At 52.3% G+C, this 16,023-nt stretch overlaps 3 protein-coding genes across 3 annotated transcripts; 2 read left to right on the top strand and 1 right to left on the bottom strand.

The window, feature by feature from the left end:
- Positions 1 to 1,900: 1,900 nt before the first annotated feature.
- On the top strand, positions 1,901 to 7,186 carry GAL3ST2 (galactose-3-O-sulfotransferase 2). The gene is made up of 4 exons (XM_010716544.3): positions 1,901 to 2,178; positions 5,292 to 5,378; positions 5,551 to 5,830; positions 6,213 to 7,186. Exons 1-4 carry the CDS (start codon positions 2,153 to 2,155, stop codon positions 7,050 to 7,052), a joined length of 1,233 nt encoding a protein of 410 aa, XP_010714846.1. The 5' UTR covers positions 1,901 to 2,152; the 3' UTR covers positions 7,053 to 7,186.
- An 878-nt stretch (positions 7,187 to 8,064) lies between these two features.
- On the top strand, positions 8,065 to 11,216 carry NEU4 (neuraminidase 4). Its single transcript, XM_031555044.1, is given in 5 exon segments — positions 8,065 to 8,648; positions 8,651 to 8,689; positions 8,692 to 8,990; positions 9,062 to 9,317; positions 9,484 to 11,216. Coding segments are annotated over 5 exon segments (1,569 nt in total). The 5' UTR covers positions 8,065 to 8,566; the 3' UTR covers positions 10,377 to 11,216.
- A 17-nt stretch (positions 11,217 to 11,233) lies between these two features.
- On the bottom strand, positions 11,234 to 15,592 carry TM4SF19 (transmembrane 4 L six family member 19). Its single transcript, XM_010716546.2, has 5 exons — positions 13,232 to 15,592; positions 12,495 to 12,678; positions 12,298 to 12,375; positions 11,650 to 11,816; positions 11,234 to 11,562 (listed from the first exon to the last, which is right to left on the bottom strand). Exons 2-5 carry the CDS (start codon positions 12,669 to 12,671, stop codon positions 11,337 to 11,339), a joined length of 648 nt encoding a protein of 215 aa, XP_010714848.1. The 5' UTR covers positions 12,672 to 12,678; positions 13,232 to 15,592; the 3' UTR covers positions 11,234 to 11,336.
- Positions 15,593 to 16,023: the final 431 nt, after the last annotated feature.

Raw genomic sequence — 16,023 nt, 5'->3', positions numbered from 1 at the left:
CTTTTTTCTTTTTCCCCACTGCCCGTAAGAGGTTAAAATGCAGTCTTTGTGCATGAATGGTTCATTCTGGGACGTGGAACTTTCCATCCTGCTTTTCTTCAGCTGCACACAGGGAAAGTGCTGGGGAGGGGGTCGGGCTGCCAGATAACACCGTGCTGCAGCCCAGGGATTCTGGCAGGGACTATACATAGAGAGCTGTGGGCTCCATGCTGCACCGTCCCAGCTGAACAACAGAGTGGTTACCCTGCAGGAGGAGGTATCACGGGCTTCTGTGCCAGCATCTCTCCTGGATCTATAATATTGGCCATCTGTTGGATGTTGTCGATGCTCTCCAACATTGGTCTACCATTGTATGTAGGAGGGAGAGAGTGGATATGTAATATCCGTGCATTATTTTTTAAATGTGAAGTCATTGTAAGATCTTCTTGTCCCAAACTTTTCTAGGGCAGAGTGCTGCGGGGTCTCCTGGTGCAGCATGGAAGCGCGTGGCTCTCTCCTATCCCAGCTCAGAGGATGGAGCAGCTCCTGCAGGGTCCTGCCCCAGCTAATGCTGTGCCACCTGGCTGCCCTTCAGTGCTTCTGCTCTTAAAGCAACCCAGCCCCAGCTAAGCCCAGTATTTCCCCTCGGCAACACGTTTTCTGCATAACCGAACATGAACGGGTGAGACGGTTCTTGCACAAGAGCCCAGGAGAGAGCAGTGAATCAGTTGTAAAAGTGAGAAAAAATGGTTTTTCGCTGTTGGTGGGCTCTGCCAGCTCCTGAACGGGACACCACATGGCTGATGTGCTGAATGTTAACAGGAGAAAGAAGGCAATGAATTAGTGTCCTGCTGCCAGCAGCTCGTTCCGTGCCGAGAATAACCCTTTGCAGAGCAGCCCGTTGGTGCAAGGAAAGAAACCCTACGCCTCGCTAATCTCTGAATCTTGATAAGCACCACGATTGAGGCTGGCAAGGGGAGGCTGTTTGGCACGTGAGCACCTGCTGTTGGTGTGGTGGTGGGAAAGGTGCACCATGGGTGGAGAGGGATCGTGCCGTGAGTTGCATAGGAGAAGTTTGGCCATAAAAGTCCCAAACCAATGGCTTACTGCCCTATTCCGGACTTGAGATTGTGCGTCAGCATTTTATTGTCCGAATTACACTAATGCCATCTATGTCCCATGAGCAGCAATTCCCCTGCTGTGTTTGGGCCCTGGAGATCACAGCAGTAGATGTGTGTATGGCGGCAATCAGGGAATAGGGTCGGGCGCTGACGCACATTGCTGTGGGCCCTGCCCAGCTCCTGCTCCCCATTCTTCCCTCCCTGCCTTGCCCTCCTGCGGATACCCCTCCGTGCAAGGAGCTGATGCCAGGACAGGCAGCAGGAATGCAGCAAATATAGAATAATTGCAGCTGTGTGAGGCACCGCCGGGTCTGTTCCTGCCTGAGTAACTCTGGAGCTGCCCCGTGCCATGTGCAGAAGTAGTGGAGGCCGCCCAGCTCCCAGCCCTGCAGGGTCCCAGACATGGGGAGATGCCCCCCAGCTGAAGGGCTGCTCCTGCTCTCCCAGGAAAGTCTCAGTGGACTCTGAGACCCGTGTGCAACACAGGTGATGGCGATCATTCTTAACTCCAGAAGTCACTTAGTTGTATCATCCAATATAACTCAACTGGTGTAGATACAAAAGGTTTTCCTACCGAGGCTCGGATACAGCAAAGGGTCTGCGCTCTTTACGCCCCGTTACAATAATTGGGCTGTCACGGGAAAAGAGTTTGAGTCATTGTGATTTCTGACTTGGTGCCAGTGGTGTAACCTGAAATGAAGGGGAATTTCCTGCACACCATTCCTGTTTTACACTCTTGTTCTCAAGAGAAGGCTGTCTCTGCTAAGGATGGCCTCAGTCCTTTCCTCCCCACACACCCCATCTACTACTGCAGCTCCGCAAAGAGCACGGTACCTATGCAAATGCAAGGCCATGCCAGAACGGTTCATGGCTAATTAATTAACTTCCGCCCACTGCCGAGCCACTCCCTTTGTCCTCACCTGTCCCGGCCTTTTATAGCAGTGATAGGATGCTAGAAATAGAGGCACTTACATTCGGAGCTGTGGGAGGCCGTAAACAAAAGGAGTTTGGGAGCTGATTTGCAGAAGAGATCCTTTCCAGCTCGCGGCAGCATGAAAACCCATGGGTGTGCTTCAAGGTAAGGGGAGACGGAGGAGAACCCTGCGGGCGCTGAATTAGCATTGGTGGTTTGCAGGGAGGTCAGGTTCAGACGGCTCAGATAATCCACATAAGTGGTTAATAACCTAGAGTTGGTTACAGGCTGCTCCAGGTAGAGATTAATTTTGCCGTGTGTTTGTCTTCTTGGATCCCGAGACTCTTAATTTGAAAGAACCTCGTTGTGTCGACACGGATCCTTATAAGGGATCTGTGTTATTTTCAGCTTAATCCAAATAAACAAAAGTGTGTCGAACCTTAAGGCGTGCAGTGCACATCCAAGTACTGCACTTTGGCTCAATGTGTCTCTGGTCGATGGATGCGTGGTAACAGGGGTGCTCTGAATGCATTCTGTGCCTTGTGCCACACGTGCTCCCATCGATAGAGCTGATAGTTATGAAATAGCCTGCTTACTGCTTTGACTGACTCAGTGCGCTCCATAATGCTCGGAACTCTTCCTGCTCACCTTCAGCAAATACAGCAAAACAGCACTCAAACAAGTGGGACCTGACTTGAAGAGATCAAAAGATATTTCAGCCAACATCGTGTGTGGTGTCTGTTGCCCTGGCGTGCTCAGATTTAGGAATCGCTTGGAGAATTGCAGTTTCCTGACCAAGTCCCATGCGTGTCGTGGCTGCTCCTTCCCCTGTTAGCAATCAGATTAGCAGAGCCCTGTCCCTCCAGGGTCCCACTGTCCTTTCAGCCCCTTTGGAAGAGATGAAGACAGTTGTCCTGCCATCCATGTATTCACCAGGCAGTGAAGTGTGGGTCAGTGCCACCCCATCATTTCTGCTCAGGGATGTTGGTTGTAAAGAGGCAGTTCAGTTTTCCTTCTTGTTGCGTAGGGATGGTGACCTTGCCTGTGACTTACACCCAGGATGCTTTAGGCAATCATTGACTCATTTGCCCCAACAAAGCATCTAAGTGCAATCCTCCTGCTTTCCACTTTGCAGACAACAGCTGAGCAAACATGGAACCTTATCTCAAACGTTGAATTCTGCAGAAAAGGTGCAGAAAAAGGACACAGGCAAACTGGCTTAGCAAGTACCATCATGCAGGTAGAAAGGCAGACCTTGGGACACCACCACAGCAGCACCAGCTTCACCTTAAGTGAAAGGCTGAGGAACAAGGCCAGGGGTCAGGGTGTGTTCAGCAGATGCAGACCACTGGTCCCTCTGTGTTTCTCCCCAGGTCTCAACTCTACCCATAGAGCACTCAAAAGAAAGGGGTTTCTCTCCCCTGGGAACAAAAAGTAAAGAAATACCGATGAAGTCATAGAATTGTTAAGGTTGGAAAAGACCCCTCAGATCCCCAAGTCCAACCCCAGCCCACCCCACCGTGCCCACTGCCTATGTCCCCCAATGCCACATCTCCACGGCTCTGAACACCCCAGGAATGGTGACACAACCATCCCCGTGCAGCTGTGCAGTGCCTCACTGCTCTTTCTGAGAAGAAACGTTCTCTAATACCCAATCTGAGACCCGTCTATGTCTTGACATTCCTCGTGCAGAAGTTGTGCTGCCATTTCCCACCAGAGCTTGGTGCTTCCCAGGCTTTGGGAAGGGCTCTGCAGCTGTCACAGGGGGGAGAGTGTACTCATGAAATGCAAAGCTCAGAGCAAGGTCAGCCCTCTTTCTGCAGCACTATCACCTATTGCATTGCAGCACCACAGCCTGCACCCAAAATCCTTGTGCTTTCGTTTGTTTTATGGCATGTTGTTAGACATCAGTTTTGATTGTTGTATTTCTGTGTGCAGTGCCCAGTTTTATGTTGGACTTTGCTCTCTCCAGTTTTCTGTTATCTTATCTGCCTATGTCATCCCTGCTCATTAGAGCCATCAGGAGGTTGTGGAAACGTATTGGGCCTGACAAGGATGCAGGGTTCAGTCAACGTGGCTTTGTGTATGGCATTCTTTGCTCCTTCCACCAAGTTACAAATACCACACCACAGGCACAGACAGAGGGTTTCAGGCACAACACATACGGAAGTGTTTGGAAAGACTTTGGAGAAACTTGTCTCATTTCTGCCCCTCCAGTATTTGTCTTTCTTTCTGATGTGACAGTGGTTGTTTGGCACTGGGATGCCACCAGTGCTTTTTCCCAGGATAGAGAGCATTCTCAGGAAAACACAGTAGTTGGGATTGCCTTTTACCTACCCACTACATGTCCCCAAATGAGGCAGGGGAGTGCTGGCTTCCTGCTGGCTGGGCAGGGGGAAACCACGACCACGATGCCCCCACTCTGTAAACAGGACTGCGTCGTCTCAAAACCCAAAGCCCAAAGCCAGATCCTCTGTATTTTGGAAAATGTGACTGAAAGGTTTTAAGATCAGAGGAGTCGGATCAAGTCTGGTGGACGTCAAACCTACCAAAGAGCCTATTCATGTCCTGGTTGTCTAATTAGTACTGGGAAAGGCTCAACTCTTTGTTCTCCAGGCAAAGCGTTGGTGGATGAAGTGACCAATCCACAGCTCTAGCTCTGAGCCCAGGCAATTTAAAGCCTGGCCAAGGGGAGAAAATCTGATGATAGCACACAGGAGGTGCAGGTGAAGCCGAATGTGAGAGCCTAGGCTGGGAGAATCATTTGTTTTGAGAATCAGGGTGTAACTAGTCTGGTAGAGGCACTGCTGTGTTATTAATCAGCCTTCTATATTGAAAAGACCCTGTACGTTTTAAAAAAAAAAATATCAATTGTAGTTTTCCTTTTTGACTCTTATCTTCTGGAGTGTTGCCACTGCATGACACACTCAGATTTTTTTATCAAGGAAACGCCCATAACTCCTACAAAGTGCTCATTTTCTATGTCCAGGTGGCTGCTGAGAGACACTCGAAGAGAATAAACTCAAAGCAGACAAATTCTAGGGCCTCAGAAACAAGGGGGAAGAAAAAAAAGAGGTTTATGTAGGTCAAAATGAGGATAAAATAGCAATTTCTCTCTGTCCTGCCTCATATCCCAGAGCTGCTGGCACAGCTGGTGCCTGGCATGTGGAAATCATGGTCCCTGTGACTGAAGTCATGAGGGCAGCAGTTTGGTGGTTCACATCTGGGGCAAGATGGCCTTTTAGATAGCATTCACTGAAATTCTGCTCTCTTTCCAGGACTATCAAAAATCTCCTCTTTGTCAACTTGTTCCTGGGACTTGCCTTCCTGTTGGGATTCTTCCATGCAAGTAGCAGGAACCACCTGTAAGTCTTATCACAGCAAGAGCAGCCATTTGCTTGACTTGATGCACACAGTGCAGCGAGGAGCTAACCTCTGACACTGGTTAGCTCCCTTGATTTAAGCTGATGCTGCCAGCTTAAGAGATGGGGTATGGCTCTGGAAGGGCTGTTTTCCCCATGTGTTGCCTTCCTGCAGATTCCAGAAGAGTTCTGCAGAGCTGCTGGCGTCCCCCGTGCCCTGCCAAGCCAAGACCAACATCATGTTCCTCAAGACTCACAAGACTGCCAGCAGCACCATCCTCAACATCCTGTTCCGCTTCACCGAGAGGTACAAACTCAAAGCTGCCCTCCCTGCTGGCCAGCTCTTCCACCTGGGTTACCCAGAGAGATTCGTCACCAATTTTGTGGAGGGTTTTCAAACCCAAGAGCAAAACTACAACGTCATGTGCAACCACCTGCGCTTCAACCCTTCTGAGGTAAGAGCCCTGGCACAAGGGAGAAACTGAAGGATGTCATCTACCTGGGTTTGTGCAAGGCCTTTGGCATGGTTCTTCACCACATCCTTACCTCTAAATTAGATAAATATGGATTTGAAAGCTGCACTACATGGTGAATAAGGAACTGATGGGATGGTCGTAGCCAGCGGGTTGTTTTCAATGGCTCTATGTCCAGATGGAGGACAGTCATGAGTGGTGTCCCTCGGGTCAGTAGTGCTCTTCCACATCGTTACCAATGACACAGACAGGTGGGTTTGTTGGTGACACTAAGCTGAGTGGTGGACCTGGACATGCTCAAAATGTGGGCACGTGAGAATCTAATCTGTCCTAACGGCCCTTCTTCTTCCCCCCTCACACACAGGTGCACAAGGTGATGGCAAAGAACACCTTCTATTTCTCCATCCTGAGGAACCCCATTGCTCTGCTGGAATCTTCCTATGTCTACTACAAGAACGTGGCCCCTGCCTTCAGCAGATCCAAGGACGTCAATGAATACCTGGCATCACCCCTGAAATATTACCATAAGGACGACTACAGGAGAAACATCTACGCCAAGAATAACATGTGGTTTGACTTTGGCTATGATAACAATGCAGAGGACAACGAAAACTATATTCAGTCCGTCTTGGATGAGACTGAAGAGAACTTCCACCTGATCTTAATAGCAGACTACTTTGATGAGTCCATGATCCTCCTGAAACACACCTTGTGCTGGGATTTAGATGATGTGATTTACTTCAAACTCAATTCCAGGAGCAATGAGACTGTCCAGGCCCTGACTCCAGAAAGCAAGGAGAGAGTAAAAAAGTGGTGCTCGCTGGACTGGAAGCTCTACCTGCACTTCAACCAGAGCTTCTGGAGGAGGATTGAGGAGACCATAGGACTTGAGGAGCTAGAGAAGGAGGTAAATGACCTGCGAATGAGGCAGAAGGAACTCATGGAGACTTGCCTCTTGGACCAGGAGGCCGTGGTGAAGGCTCACATCAAGGATAAGGCTCTCTTGCCTTTCCAGTCGGGGTCGGCGAATATCCTTGGTTATAACCTCAGACAAGACTTAGACAATGACACTCTGAAAAAGTGCCAGAAAATGGTTATACCAGAGCTCCAGTACACGTCCTACCTCTACTCCCTCCAGTACCCGCACAAGAAGGGGAAGCCCATAAACTTTCCCAAGCAGTGGAGCAGTTCTCAGAAGATGTAATCTCCCACATTGCAGCTGCAGCATCCCACTGCTGCAGCCTTTTGCACTGGCCAAGTCTGGCGATGAGACTCTTGCACAGGATGGGGAGGCTGGGAGTCATTTGAGGGCTACTTCCACACTCTGTCATTCATTCTGTGGAAAAAAAATATATATATCTTTTATTTCTTTTTATTTACCGCCTTTTTCATTATGTGGATGCCAGACCTTCTGAAGGGCATGGCCCCTTCTTGGTACTGAGGTTGCAGCCACCATGTACTTGGACCTTCCAGACTTGCTGAGATTGTAGCAGGTCCCAGAAGGCCTCCAGGCAAGGACACAGCCTTAGCTGGGTAATGCTCGAATCCATGACGCTGCTGTCACATGTAGGGGACAGCCTGGTGCTGCTGGGCACTGGTAGGCTCTCGGGCTGGGCTAGACTTTCTTTCCACTTAAACATTAATCATGAGCTCAATTGTTTTGTTTGCATTTGACCTTTCTTAATAGAGGTCATTACTTCCAGGCTGGTTAAATCTCACTAGAGCAAGTCCTGGTCTCCTGCTTTGAAGAATCCAAAAAAAAAAAGGGAATGAAGGGAATGAGGACAGGAGTGCACAAAGGGAATGCAGCAGTGGAAGCACAGGTGCACAGGAGAGGAATGAGTGTTTCAGGCTGGCAACATCGGTGCTTTAGCGTCAGCAGAGGCTTTGCCACGTTCTGTTGCTCCCATGGCCAAAATCTCCACCACCAATGAGGGAGGAACTTCCACATCACATCCACTGTGATGGATAGGATGAATCAAACTCCTGGGACTTCTGCACGTGGCACAGGAAGCAGAGCAGTGCCATCACGCCACAGCTGGGCTCGGCCCCGGTTCCTGGAGCCATTGCCAGCTTCTACCGTGCCTGCATCCACATATGGTGCAGGATTCCAGGTTTAACCAGGGTGCCCTCCCTCCCATGCAGGTCAGCGGTAAGGGATGTGCATGGGAAGTTTTTAGGACAGCTGTGGCACAACTTGCTAATGAGCAGTTTATTCCACAGTTCTTCACATAGGCGTTCAAGGTATTGAGCTGCCAGGTGGTGAGGGGGCCACAATGGACCATTTTGGTGGCTGAAGCAGCTCCCTGGGGCAGAGCAGGCAGCAGAGGGGGTGGCATTGCATGGCTATGGTGAATCCAGAGGCTCCAACACCACTCCCCGGGAGGCAGGAGGGAAATGGAGGCAGGAGGCACATCCCCTTGGCATCCTCTACCCCCCAGCCCTGAGCCACTGAGGGGCCCAGGCTCTGGCTGCCTGATAATGGTGCCTTTGTGCTACTGCTGACTCAGGGCTTTTTGCTGGGCCCCGTGACCCATCGGTGGGGGACAACGCAAGGGGAGACACAGCCGGCAGCAGGGGACAGGGCTGCGCTGCACAGGATCGGGTGAGTGCCTGAGCTTTATCTGCAGCGTGTTGGGCAAAGCCGCTAGACAGAATGCAGGTGAGTGCCCCAGCCAACAGCACGGGGCAGGCAGCACCCCTGGGCCTTTGGTGGGAATGCAGCAGAGGGAGGAGCTGATGGGATCCCATCACTCAGCTCAGAGGACGTGCATGGGGACAGCTCTGCCCCCTCCATTTCCATCTCAGCCCTGGCCAGCCTGGGTTTGCGGAAACCCCTCCAACAGCAGCATGGAGAGCAGCCTTCTCTTTTCTTTTGGCAGCACCGAATCTCCCCAGTCCCCACCTCGGTGGGGGCTGCCCTTTCTCCCCTGCAGGAACCATGGGCTCCCGGCACTTCCCTGCCCGGACTGTGCTCTTTGAGAAGGAGTCCACTGGTGTCACATACCGTGTGCCAGCCCTGCTCTACCTGCCCTGTGTGGCCAAGCTGCTGGCCTTTGCCGAGGAGCGGCTGAGCGCCGACGATGCCCACGCCAACCTGCTGGTGCTGCGCCGCGGCACTGTCTATGGCAGCTATGTGGAGGTGGGACGGGGTCCACGGGGAGGGAGAACGGCCCAAGGGTCCTGGGGGCTCACTACTCCCTCTCCAAGCAGTGGGAAGACATGCGGGTGCTGGAGACGGCGGCACTGCAGCACCACCGCTCGATGAACCCCTGCCCGCTCTATGATGAGTTCACCGGCACCCTCTTCCTCTTCTTCATCACGGTGCTGGGCAGGACACCCGAAGCCTTCCAGATTGTCACCGGGCAGAATGTCACTCGCCTCTGCTGCGTCACCAGTGCCGATCAGGGCCTGAGCTGGAGCAAAGCCACTGACCTGACGCAGCAGGTCATCGGCAGGGCCATCAAAGGTAGCAGCGTGGCCATGCAGGGCAGCGGGAGGGCCAGTGCGGTGGCTAGCAAAGGCCTCAAGCTGCAGCCCCATGTTGCAGGGCTGGGCTCCAGTGAGGGTCTGAGGGCAGAAATGTGGCTCATGATGGAGGGGACCACTGGTAATGCTTGTCCCCCTGTCCCCAGAGTGGGCCACCTTTGCGCTGGGCCCAGGGCATGGGATCCAGCTGCGCTCTGGCCGGCTGCTGGTGCCCGCCTACAGCTACCACATCGACTGCAAGGAGTGCTTTGGGCAGCTCTGCAAGACCACCCCGCACTCTTTCGCCTTCTACAGTGACGACCACGGCCAGGGATGGCGTTTTGGGGAGTTCATCCCCAACCTGCAGACAGGAGAGTGCCAGCTGGTGTCGGTGGATGAGGAGGATGGCTCCAACGTCCTCTACTGCAATGCCCGCAGCTCCCTGGGCTTCCGTGTCCAGGCACTGAGCACTGATGATGGGGCTGTCTTCCATGGGGGGCAGCTGGTCCCACGGCTGGTCGAGCCCCCACATGGCTGCCACGGCAGCATCATCGGCTTCCCCGCACCTTTAGTGTACGGCCCTCAGCCCCGCTCGGCTCTGCAGGCACTCCCTGCCATGGTTGCTGGCAGCAGGACTTCAACAGGACCTCGCAGCTGTGCCTCATTCCAAGGGGATCCCAAAGGCACTTCTGGGCCCTTCTTCCAAGCGCCGACATGGGTGCTCTACTCACACCCCACCAGCTCCATGTCACGGGTCAACATGGGGGTTCACCTCAGCACCTTCCCTAGGGATGCAGACAGCTGGACTGAGCCCTGGGTCATCTACGAGGGCCCGAGCGCTTACTCAGACCTGGCTTACATGGAGCTGCCCCACGGCCAGTTCCCTGTCTCTGGTGGCCCAGCCATTGCTTTTGCCTGTCTGTACGAGAATGGGAAGCGCTCGCCCTACGAGCAGATCTCCTTCAGCATGTTCACACTGCATGATGTGCTCCAGAACATCCCCCTGACGGCTGCAGCGCCCCGCAGGAAGCGAAGGCGAAGGAGCTGTTGTGTCTGCTAGAGCCGTCCGCAGTGTCCCCTGGCAGGGGACAGCCATGGACAGATGGGGCCAGCTACCACCAGTGGCCAGGCTAGAGCTAGTGGCACCTGGGGACAGCCTGACATGAGCCCTGTGGCACTGTGAGCTGTGCTGATGTTGGGATGCTGGGAGCCGGACTGTGCTGAGGGCTGCTGTCCCAAAACAGGGTTTTATCTCATTTTTATTGCTGGTTTTTAAATATATGGTGGTTGGGCTTACAAGTTCGTGCTGATATGACCGTGTCATCCCAGTTCTCAGCCATCGTCCCTCTGTCCTACCAGCCTTGCACCTCCCGTCCTCCATCTAAAATCCTCCTGAATAAATAACTGATTCCTCATGCCACTCTCCTGCTGCTTCCAGCTTCTCACCTGTGCAGGGTGCTGGAGATGCTGTCTCACCTGCCCCCAAAAATCCCTGCCAGCGGGCAAGCTTCCCACCCAGATCCACAGCACCCAAAAAAACCATATTCACGTGAATTAAAGAAGCAGCTAATTGCTTTCCCAAACACACACAGTCAAACAGATATCTGTGGAACCAAGAACCATGCAGATGTTGCCCTAAGGGGCATGGTCAGTGGCAGTGGTGGGATGGGTTGTGTTTAGAGGTCTTTTCCAACCTTAATAACCCTATGAAATACACACTGAGGGGCGCCAGCCTGACGTTTGCTGTGTGTGTGGATGTATATGCATGAGTGTGAATTCTGAGGGATCTGCACCCCATTTCCAGCACCGCCTCCTCCAGCATGCCTCTATTCCACAGCTCCAGCCCCGACCAAGCTGGGAGTCTGAGCTGCCCCCCACAGGAGGCACTACCACCGCAAAACAGATTAACAAAAATAAATCAGGCTTTTATTTATATACATGGCTCAGGTGCGTTGTGGAATGGAAGACACGGGGTGAGCAGGAGTGGTCTCCACAGAGGCCACAGCCGGGACACATGGTCTCACCTCACTCCAGGCGCACGGGAGAGCCCTGCCTCCTTCCTCTCACAGAAGCCGCAGAGGCACCCGGCGCAGCCGTTGATGATCTGGAGGAAGGTTAGCACCATCTCGGCAGCACTGATGAGCAGCAGCATGGAGAAGAAGGTGACGTGCCATGCCACGATGCCCACCGGCTCCAGGCAGGTGCCCCAGGTGCTCGGGCAGAACAGGTAGAAATTCTCCAAGCCCCTGTACCACACAGGGAGAGCATGAGCCACATGCAGCCTTCCCCTCTGTGGTCCTACTTTCGCTGCCAACAGCGTGAGGGCCCTGTACCTGTTGCTAGGTGTGTCCACGAAGGGGTAGTCCCAAATAAGGCCACTGCTGAGCTCAGTGGTGTTGTAGAGGCAGAGAGGGCCGTCAGTCAGACCCAGCCCCGAGAAGAAGAAGCAGGCGGCAGAGCCCAGGAGAGCCAGCTTGGAGAGGACAACAGAGAGGAAGGCCTACAGGGAGCACGAGGTTTAGAGATGGGCAGAAGTGGGCAGGCAGGAGGAGCTCGTGCTTGTGCCCTGTCCTTCAGAGGGCTGGGCATCGCACGGCATCTCACCGCAGGGCCACGGTTAAGAGAACATTGTGCAGTGCTCCACCATGGGGCACCGTGCATTGTCCCACCACATGACTGGTGGCACCACGAATGACTCACTACGTGCCCATGAGAGGTGGCCTCCCACAGACATCCTACCATGAGGTTACTGTGCAGTATCCCACCACATGGCCACAGGAGAGGGGACACTGTGCGATGTCCCTCCACAGGACAGTGGAGAGGACACTGTGCAATGTCCTACCCCGGGGCCACAACTGAGGTGGTACCATACAACGTCCCACCAAGGGAGAGGAGGCACCCTGCAATGCCCCACCACACACCCACAGGAGAGGGGACACTTCACCATGTCCCACCCCACACTGTTTGGCACCCTGACTTACGTTCCGACGGGTGCCACAGTCGGAGCAGCAGGCGCATCGCCATCCCACAGCAGTGATGTGAGTAGCTGCCAGCAGCACCTGCAGGGAGGAGAAAGTGGCCTATGGGGACAAAGGGGAACAAAAGCAGGACACCCAATCCTGCTGTTTGTCCTTGCTCTGTGCGTGTTGGAGGATGCCATGCAAGACACAGTGCTTACCATGACGCCGCCTCCCCAGATGCCTGGCACGATCTTTGCCCGCCTGCTGATGTGCCCATCCACCACGTATTGCCAGGAGCCGCCAGGGAAGAGCAGCAGGATGCTGGCCACCACGGAGACCATGCCCAGCACCAGCAAGCAGGGGCCCACGATGCGGCTGCATCTCCCTACACACATGACCAACCTGCATGGAAAAGAGAGGTGGAGGCGGCTCTGGCTTTGCAGAAGCAGAACCCATGGGGTGCTGCGTGGTTGTTTCCATGGGAAGAGCTGCATCACAGCCCTACTCCTGTGGAGGAATGGGACTGCCAACCCAATGTGAGGGTGCTGCTGCTGTTAGCTGGGAGCTCCAAGGCAGACCACCAGCTCTGCCACCCATCCATCCAATGCAGCTCTATGTCCTTTCTGCTTTCCATCATTCCCACCTTTGTAACAAACCCAAGACCTCTCATCCTTCCTGCTGTTCTCCTAGAGCCAGGAGGGCTCAACACTGAGTCCTTCGCCCCTCTGTAGACCTTCCAGTAGAGCTCTTCCTACCCTGGAACTCACCCAGGGGGCTGCTCCAACCTCAGGCCTGCTGCAGGTCCCCCAGGGACTTCTGCTCCTCCCTCTCCCCCTCTCCCTGGGGGAATCTCCTCCCTCTCTCAGAACAGAAATGACTAGCCATGTCCATGGCCTAAAGCAAAAAGGATTCAAGCAGAGTCTGGAGAAACCATCCTGCTTTCCTCCAGGCTTACCTGGGAGCAAATCTGGGAGATGTTGGCTGTGTGAAACCAGAACTTCTCACCCTTCCCCGGCAGAGCTCTGTCCTGGAAGAATGCTGAGAGGCATCTCCCACGGGTGCTATTTATAATGCCCATCCCGGACATCCACCCACTGCATCAGTCATGTCACCATCATCCACTAAACCAGCAGCTCATGAGGAAGGATGACTGTCTCTCCGCATGGGGCAGCCCCCACCAGCGGCACTACTGGTTTCCTTCGCAATGAAACTGTCTCAAGGGAAGCAGATCCAGAAAGCAAACAAAAACAGGAGGAGCAACACAGCTCCCTGGGCAGTGGGAGACCCACCAGCCATGCAAACTGCAAGAAAAGACATCAATTCTTGCTGTCACAAGTCCAGCAGGGAGAGGAATCCTGCATAGGTCCTTTAGCTGGTGGAGGAATGCTCAGCTGCAGGGTGCTCCTGGGCTCCCATAGGGCCTGGCTGTTCATCTCAACCCGTACCACATGAACATGGTGGATGCACAGTGCAATGGTGCCTTGCTGCTTGCAGGGAGTCATTTTTAAGCAAGATGGTGGTGACTCTTCCTCATCACACTGAGGCAGCGCGTCAGAGGCTGCAGCAGATGCGGCTGTATCTCATGAAGTGTTTCAGAGCAGAAGATGACTCCCAAGATCTCGTCTGGCTGCTGCCATTACCGCAGAGGTTATTTCTGGATAGTGAACATTTGGAAGTGCCACAGGTACAGTGCTGCTCCAAGACATTATACACGGTATATAGCCCAACTTGTTCTACCTAGAACAATGCGTGCAAGTGGTATTGCCCAACTTGGTTCAAAATGGATTTTTCTGCTTTCAGACCAACTTGGACAGGGACAGTGAGACTGTAAAACCTGCCTGAAGTGCACTGTGCCACCAGAGATATAGAAAATGGAGCTATAGCCCTCAGGCTCCACACGGCAGTAAGGAGTAAGCATTCTCATGTAGGATACCTGACAGCAGGGAATAATTCCATTTCTCCTTTCTCTATTTTTTTACGCTGAGAGGAAGCATTTTCCACTTTACAGTAAGAAAATGTGTTGCAATTTTATCTCATGTCCTGTACGTCACAGCATCAAGCTTCCCACACATGATGGTCAATCACACTTTACAGCCACTCCCCATGAGATGTCAACCGGACCTTTATCCGAAGAATGCTGATCCTTACAGCCACTCCAGCTCAGTTCTCTAATAATAATAAAAAAAAGAGCTAATTTTAGCACAGAATGGAGTAGCCTCACGAGCACCATGACTCCCTCTTTAGCTTAAGAATGCGATTACGAAAGTGTAAGTGCAGCAATTAGTCAGATAACTTTGTGCCAATCACCCAGCCAAGCTACTGCCAAGTGTAGCAATACTGAGAGAGATCCCCAAGCCAACTCCTTCTCTGACAGCAGGTCACAGCTGTAAGGATGCTGACCAACACTTATGTGAGCTGTCCAGGTTGTTTTATCCCACCACACTTGACACTATCTGCAGCCCATGTTTCGGCCACCACATTCATGTCCAGTTGTGCTCAGCACGACTCAGTGTTTCTCCCACTCCTCCTGGTAGCATCCATAACTCGGTTTCCACCACTAAAACTGACCTACAGGTGGGCATGTTCACTGCCAAGGTGACCTCCTTTGACCTGTGCAGAGTTTGGGGTTAGAACCCAGACTGAAGAAACACCAACATGCTGCACCGGGACAATACGGCATTTGCTTTAACTTCCTCAGGTATTTCATAAAATTACTGCTTCAGATGAGATAAACCAATCCCATCAGAAGTCCGAAGGCTGAAAGTTGGATCTGCTGAAATGAAAAAACACATGAAAAAAAGAAAGTAACACACACCTTACAGATCTATCCCACAGCTCCCTGCCTGCGATAAAATCGTATTTTCAACTTGGTCAGAATGGGAAATGCTTTCTTAAGCTGGATTGAAGAGATCAGTAGGAGTGCACAAGCAAGCCTCCCTCACACACACTGGAGTTGGCTCCTTCTTTACCATAGCAAGGAGAGGAGCAGATGCTGAAAACAGAAGACTAAGTCTCTTCCAACATTGCCCTGGAGAGCTGTCTAGCACATCAGCTTCCTTTGGATGCTGGTATCTTCCCACAGGGCATCCTCAGTCACCTTGAAGCCTCCCCTCCTGAGAAAGCTTTGGGTTCAGACCAAACACATTTACACTTTTCTCGAGTGCATGCTGGAAAGGAGTGACAGGGAGCACTGATTTAAGTCTTCAGCATGGCATCGACACAGTCACCCTATTCCAAAGCTTTCTGGGAAGTATGAAAAGGTTAGATAGTCATACATAGAAACAGGGAAGTCCTTCTCTTCCTTTCCTTCCACCCCACAAAGGAAAAACTCAAAACCTCTCAATATAACACAGGTACAGACTCTAGTTCGAAATCAAACAAAACAAAATCTCAGGAAATGAAGAAAGCTAGTGAAAACAGTTTGTTTTATTTCCAGGATCAAATATTACAATAGGACATTTACATATATTTATAAAAAATGCAGCAGTTGTGTATATAGATCAGAGGTTTCCTTGAGTTTGGTCCCTCCCAGCACAGTGAGCTGAAATCACCCAAATTAGTTGTCTCCCTCCTCCAGCATGAAGTTGCATCATTGAAGGAAAAAGTGACTAGTGTAAAAACCGGCAGGCGAAGCCCAAATTTGGAAACTGCAAGTTCACTCGTGAGAGGACACAGCCTCACTAAGAAAGTCATCTGTCGTCCGGTGTCTCTGATTAGACACCACGCCTCTGAGGCACGCTCCACACA

The sequence above is a fragment of the Meleagris gallopavo genome, chromosome 11 (genome assembly GCF_000146605.3).
Source record: "Meleagris gallopavo isolate NT-WF06-2002-E0010 breed Aviagen turkey brand Nicholas breeding stock chromosome 11, Turkey_5.1, whole genome shotgun sequence".
In the NCBI taxonomy this organism is placed as follows: domain Eukaryota; kingdom Metazoa; phylum Chordata; class Aves; order Galliformes; family Phasianidae; genus Meleagris; species Meleagris gallopavo.
This window is presented reverse-complemented; position numbering and strand designations above follow the sequence as displayed.

Coding starts and splice junctions, on each gene's coding strand:
- GAL3ST2 (XM_010716544.3), top strand. CDS start 2,153: ATGAAAACCCATGGGTGTGCTTCAAG. Junction 2,179..5,291: donor ACCCATGGGTGTGCTTCAAG/GTAAGGGGAGAC, acceptor CTCTCTTTCCAG/GACTATCAAAAATCTCCTCT. Junction 5,379..5,550: donor GCAAGTAGCAGGAACCACCT/GTAAGTCTTATC, acceptor GCCTTCCTGCAG/ATTCCAGAAGAGTTCTGCAG.
- TM4SF19 (XM_010716546.2), bottom strand. CDS start 12,671: ATGTGTGTAGGGAGATGCAGCCGCATCGTGGGCCCCTGCTTGCTGGTG. Junction 12,376..12,494: donor TCTGGGGAGGCGGCGTCATG/GTAAGCACTGTG, acceptor TCCTCCCTGCAG/GTGCTGCTGGCAGCTACTCA. Junction 11,817..12,297: donor ACTGTGGCACCCGTCGGAAC/GTAAGTCAGGGT, acceptor TGCTCCCTGTAG/GCCTTCCTCTCTGTTGTCCT.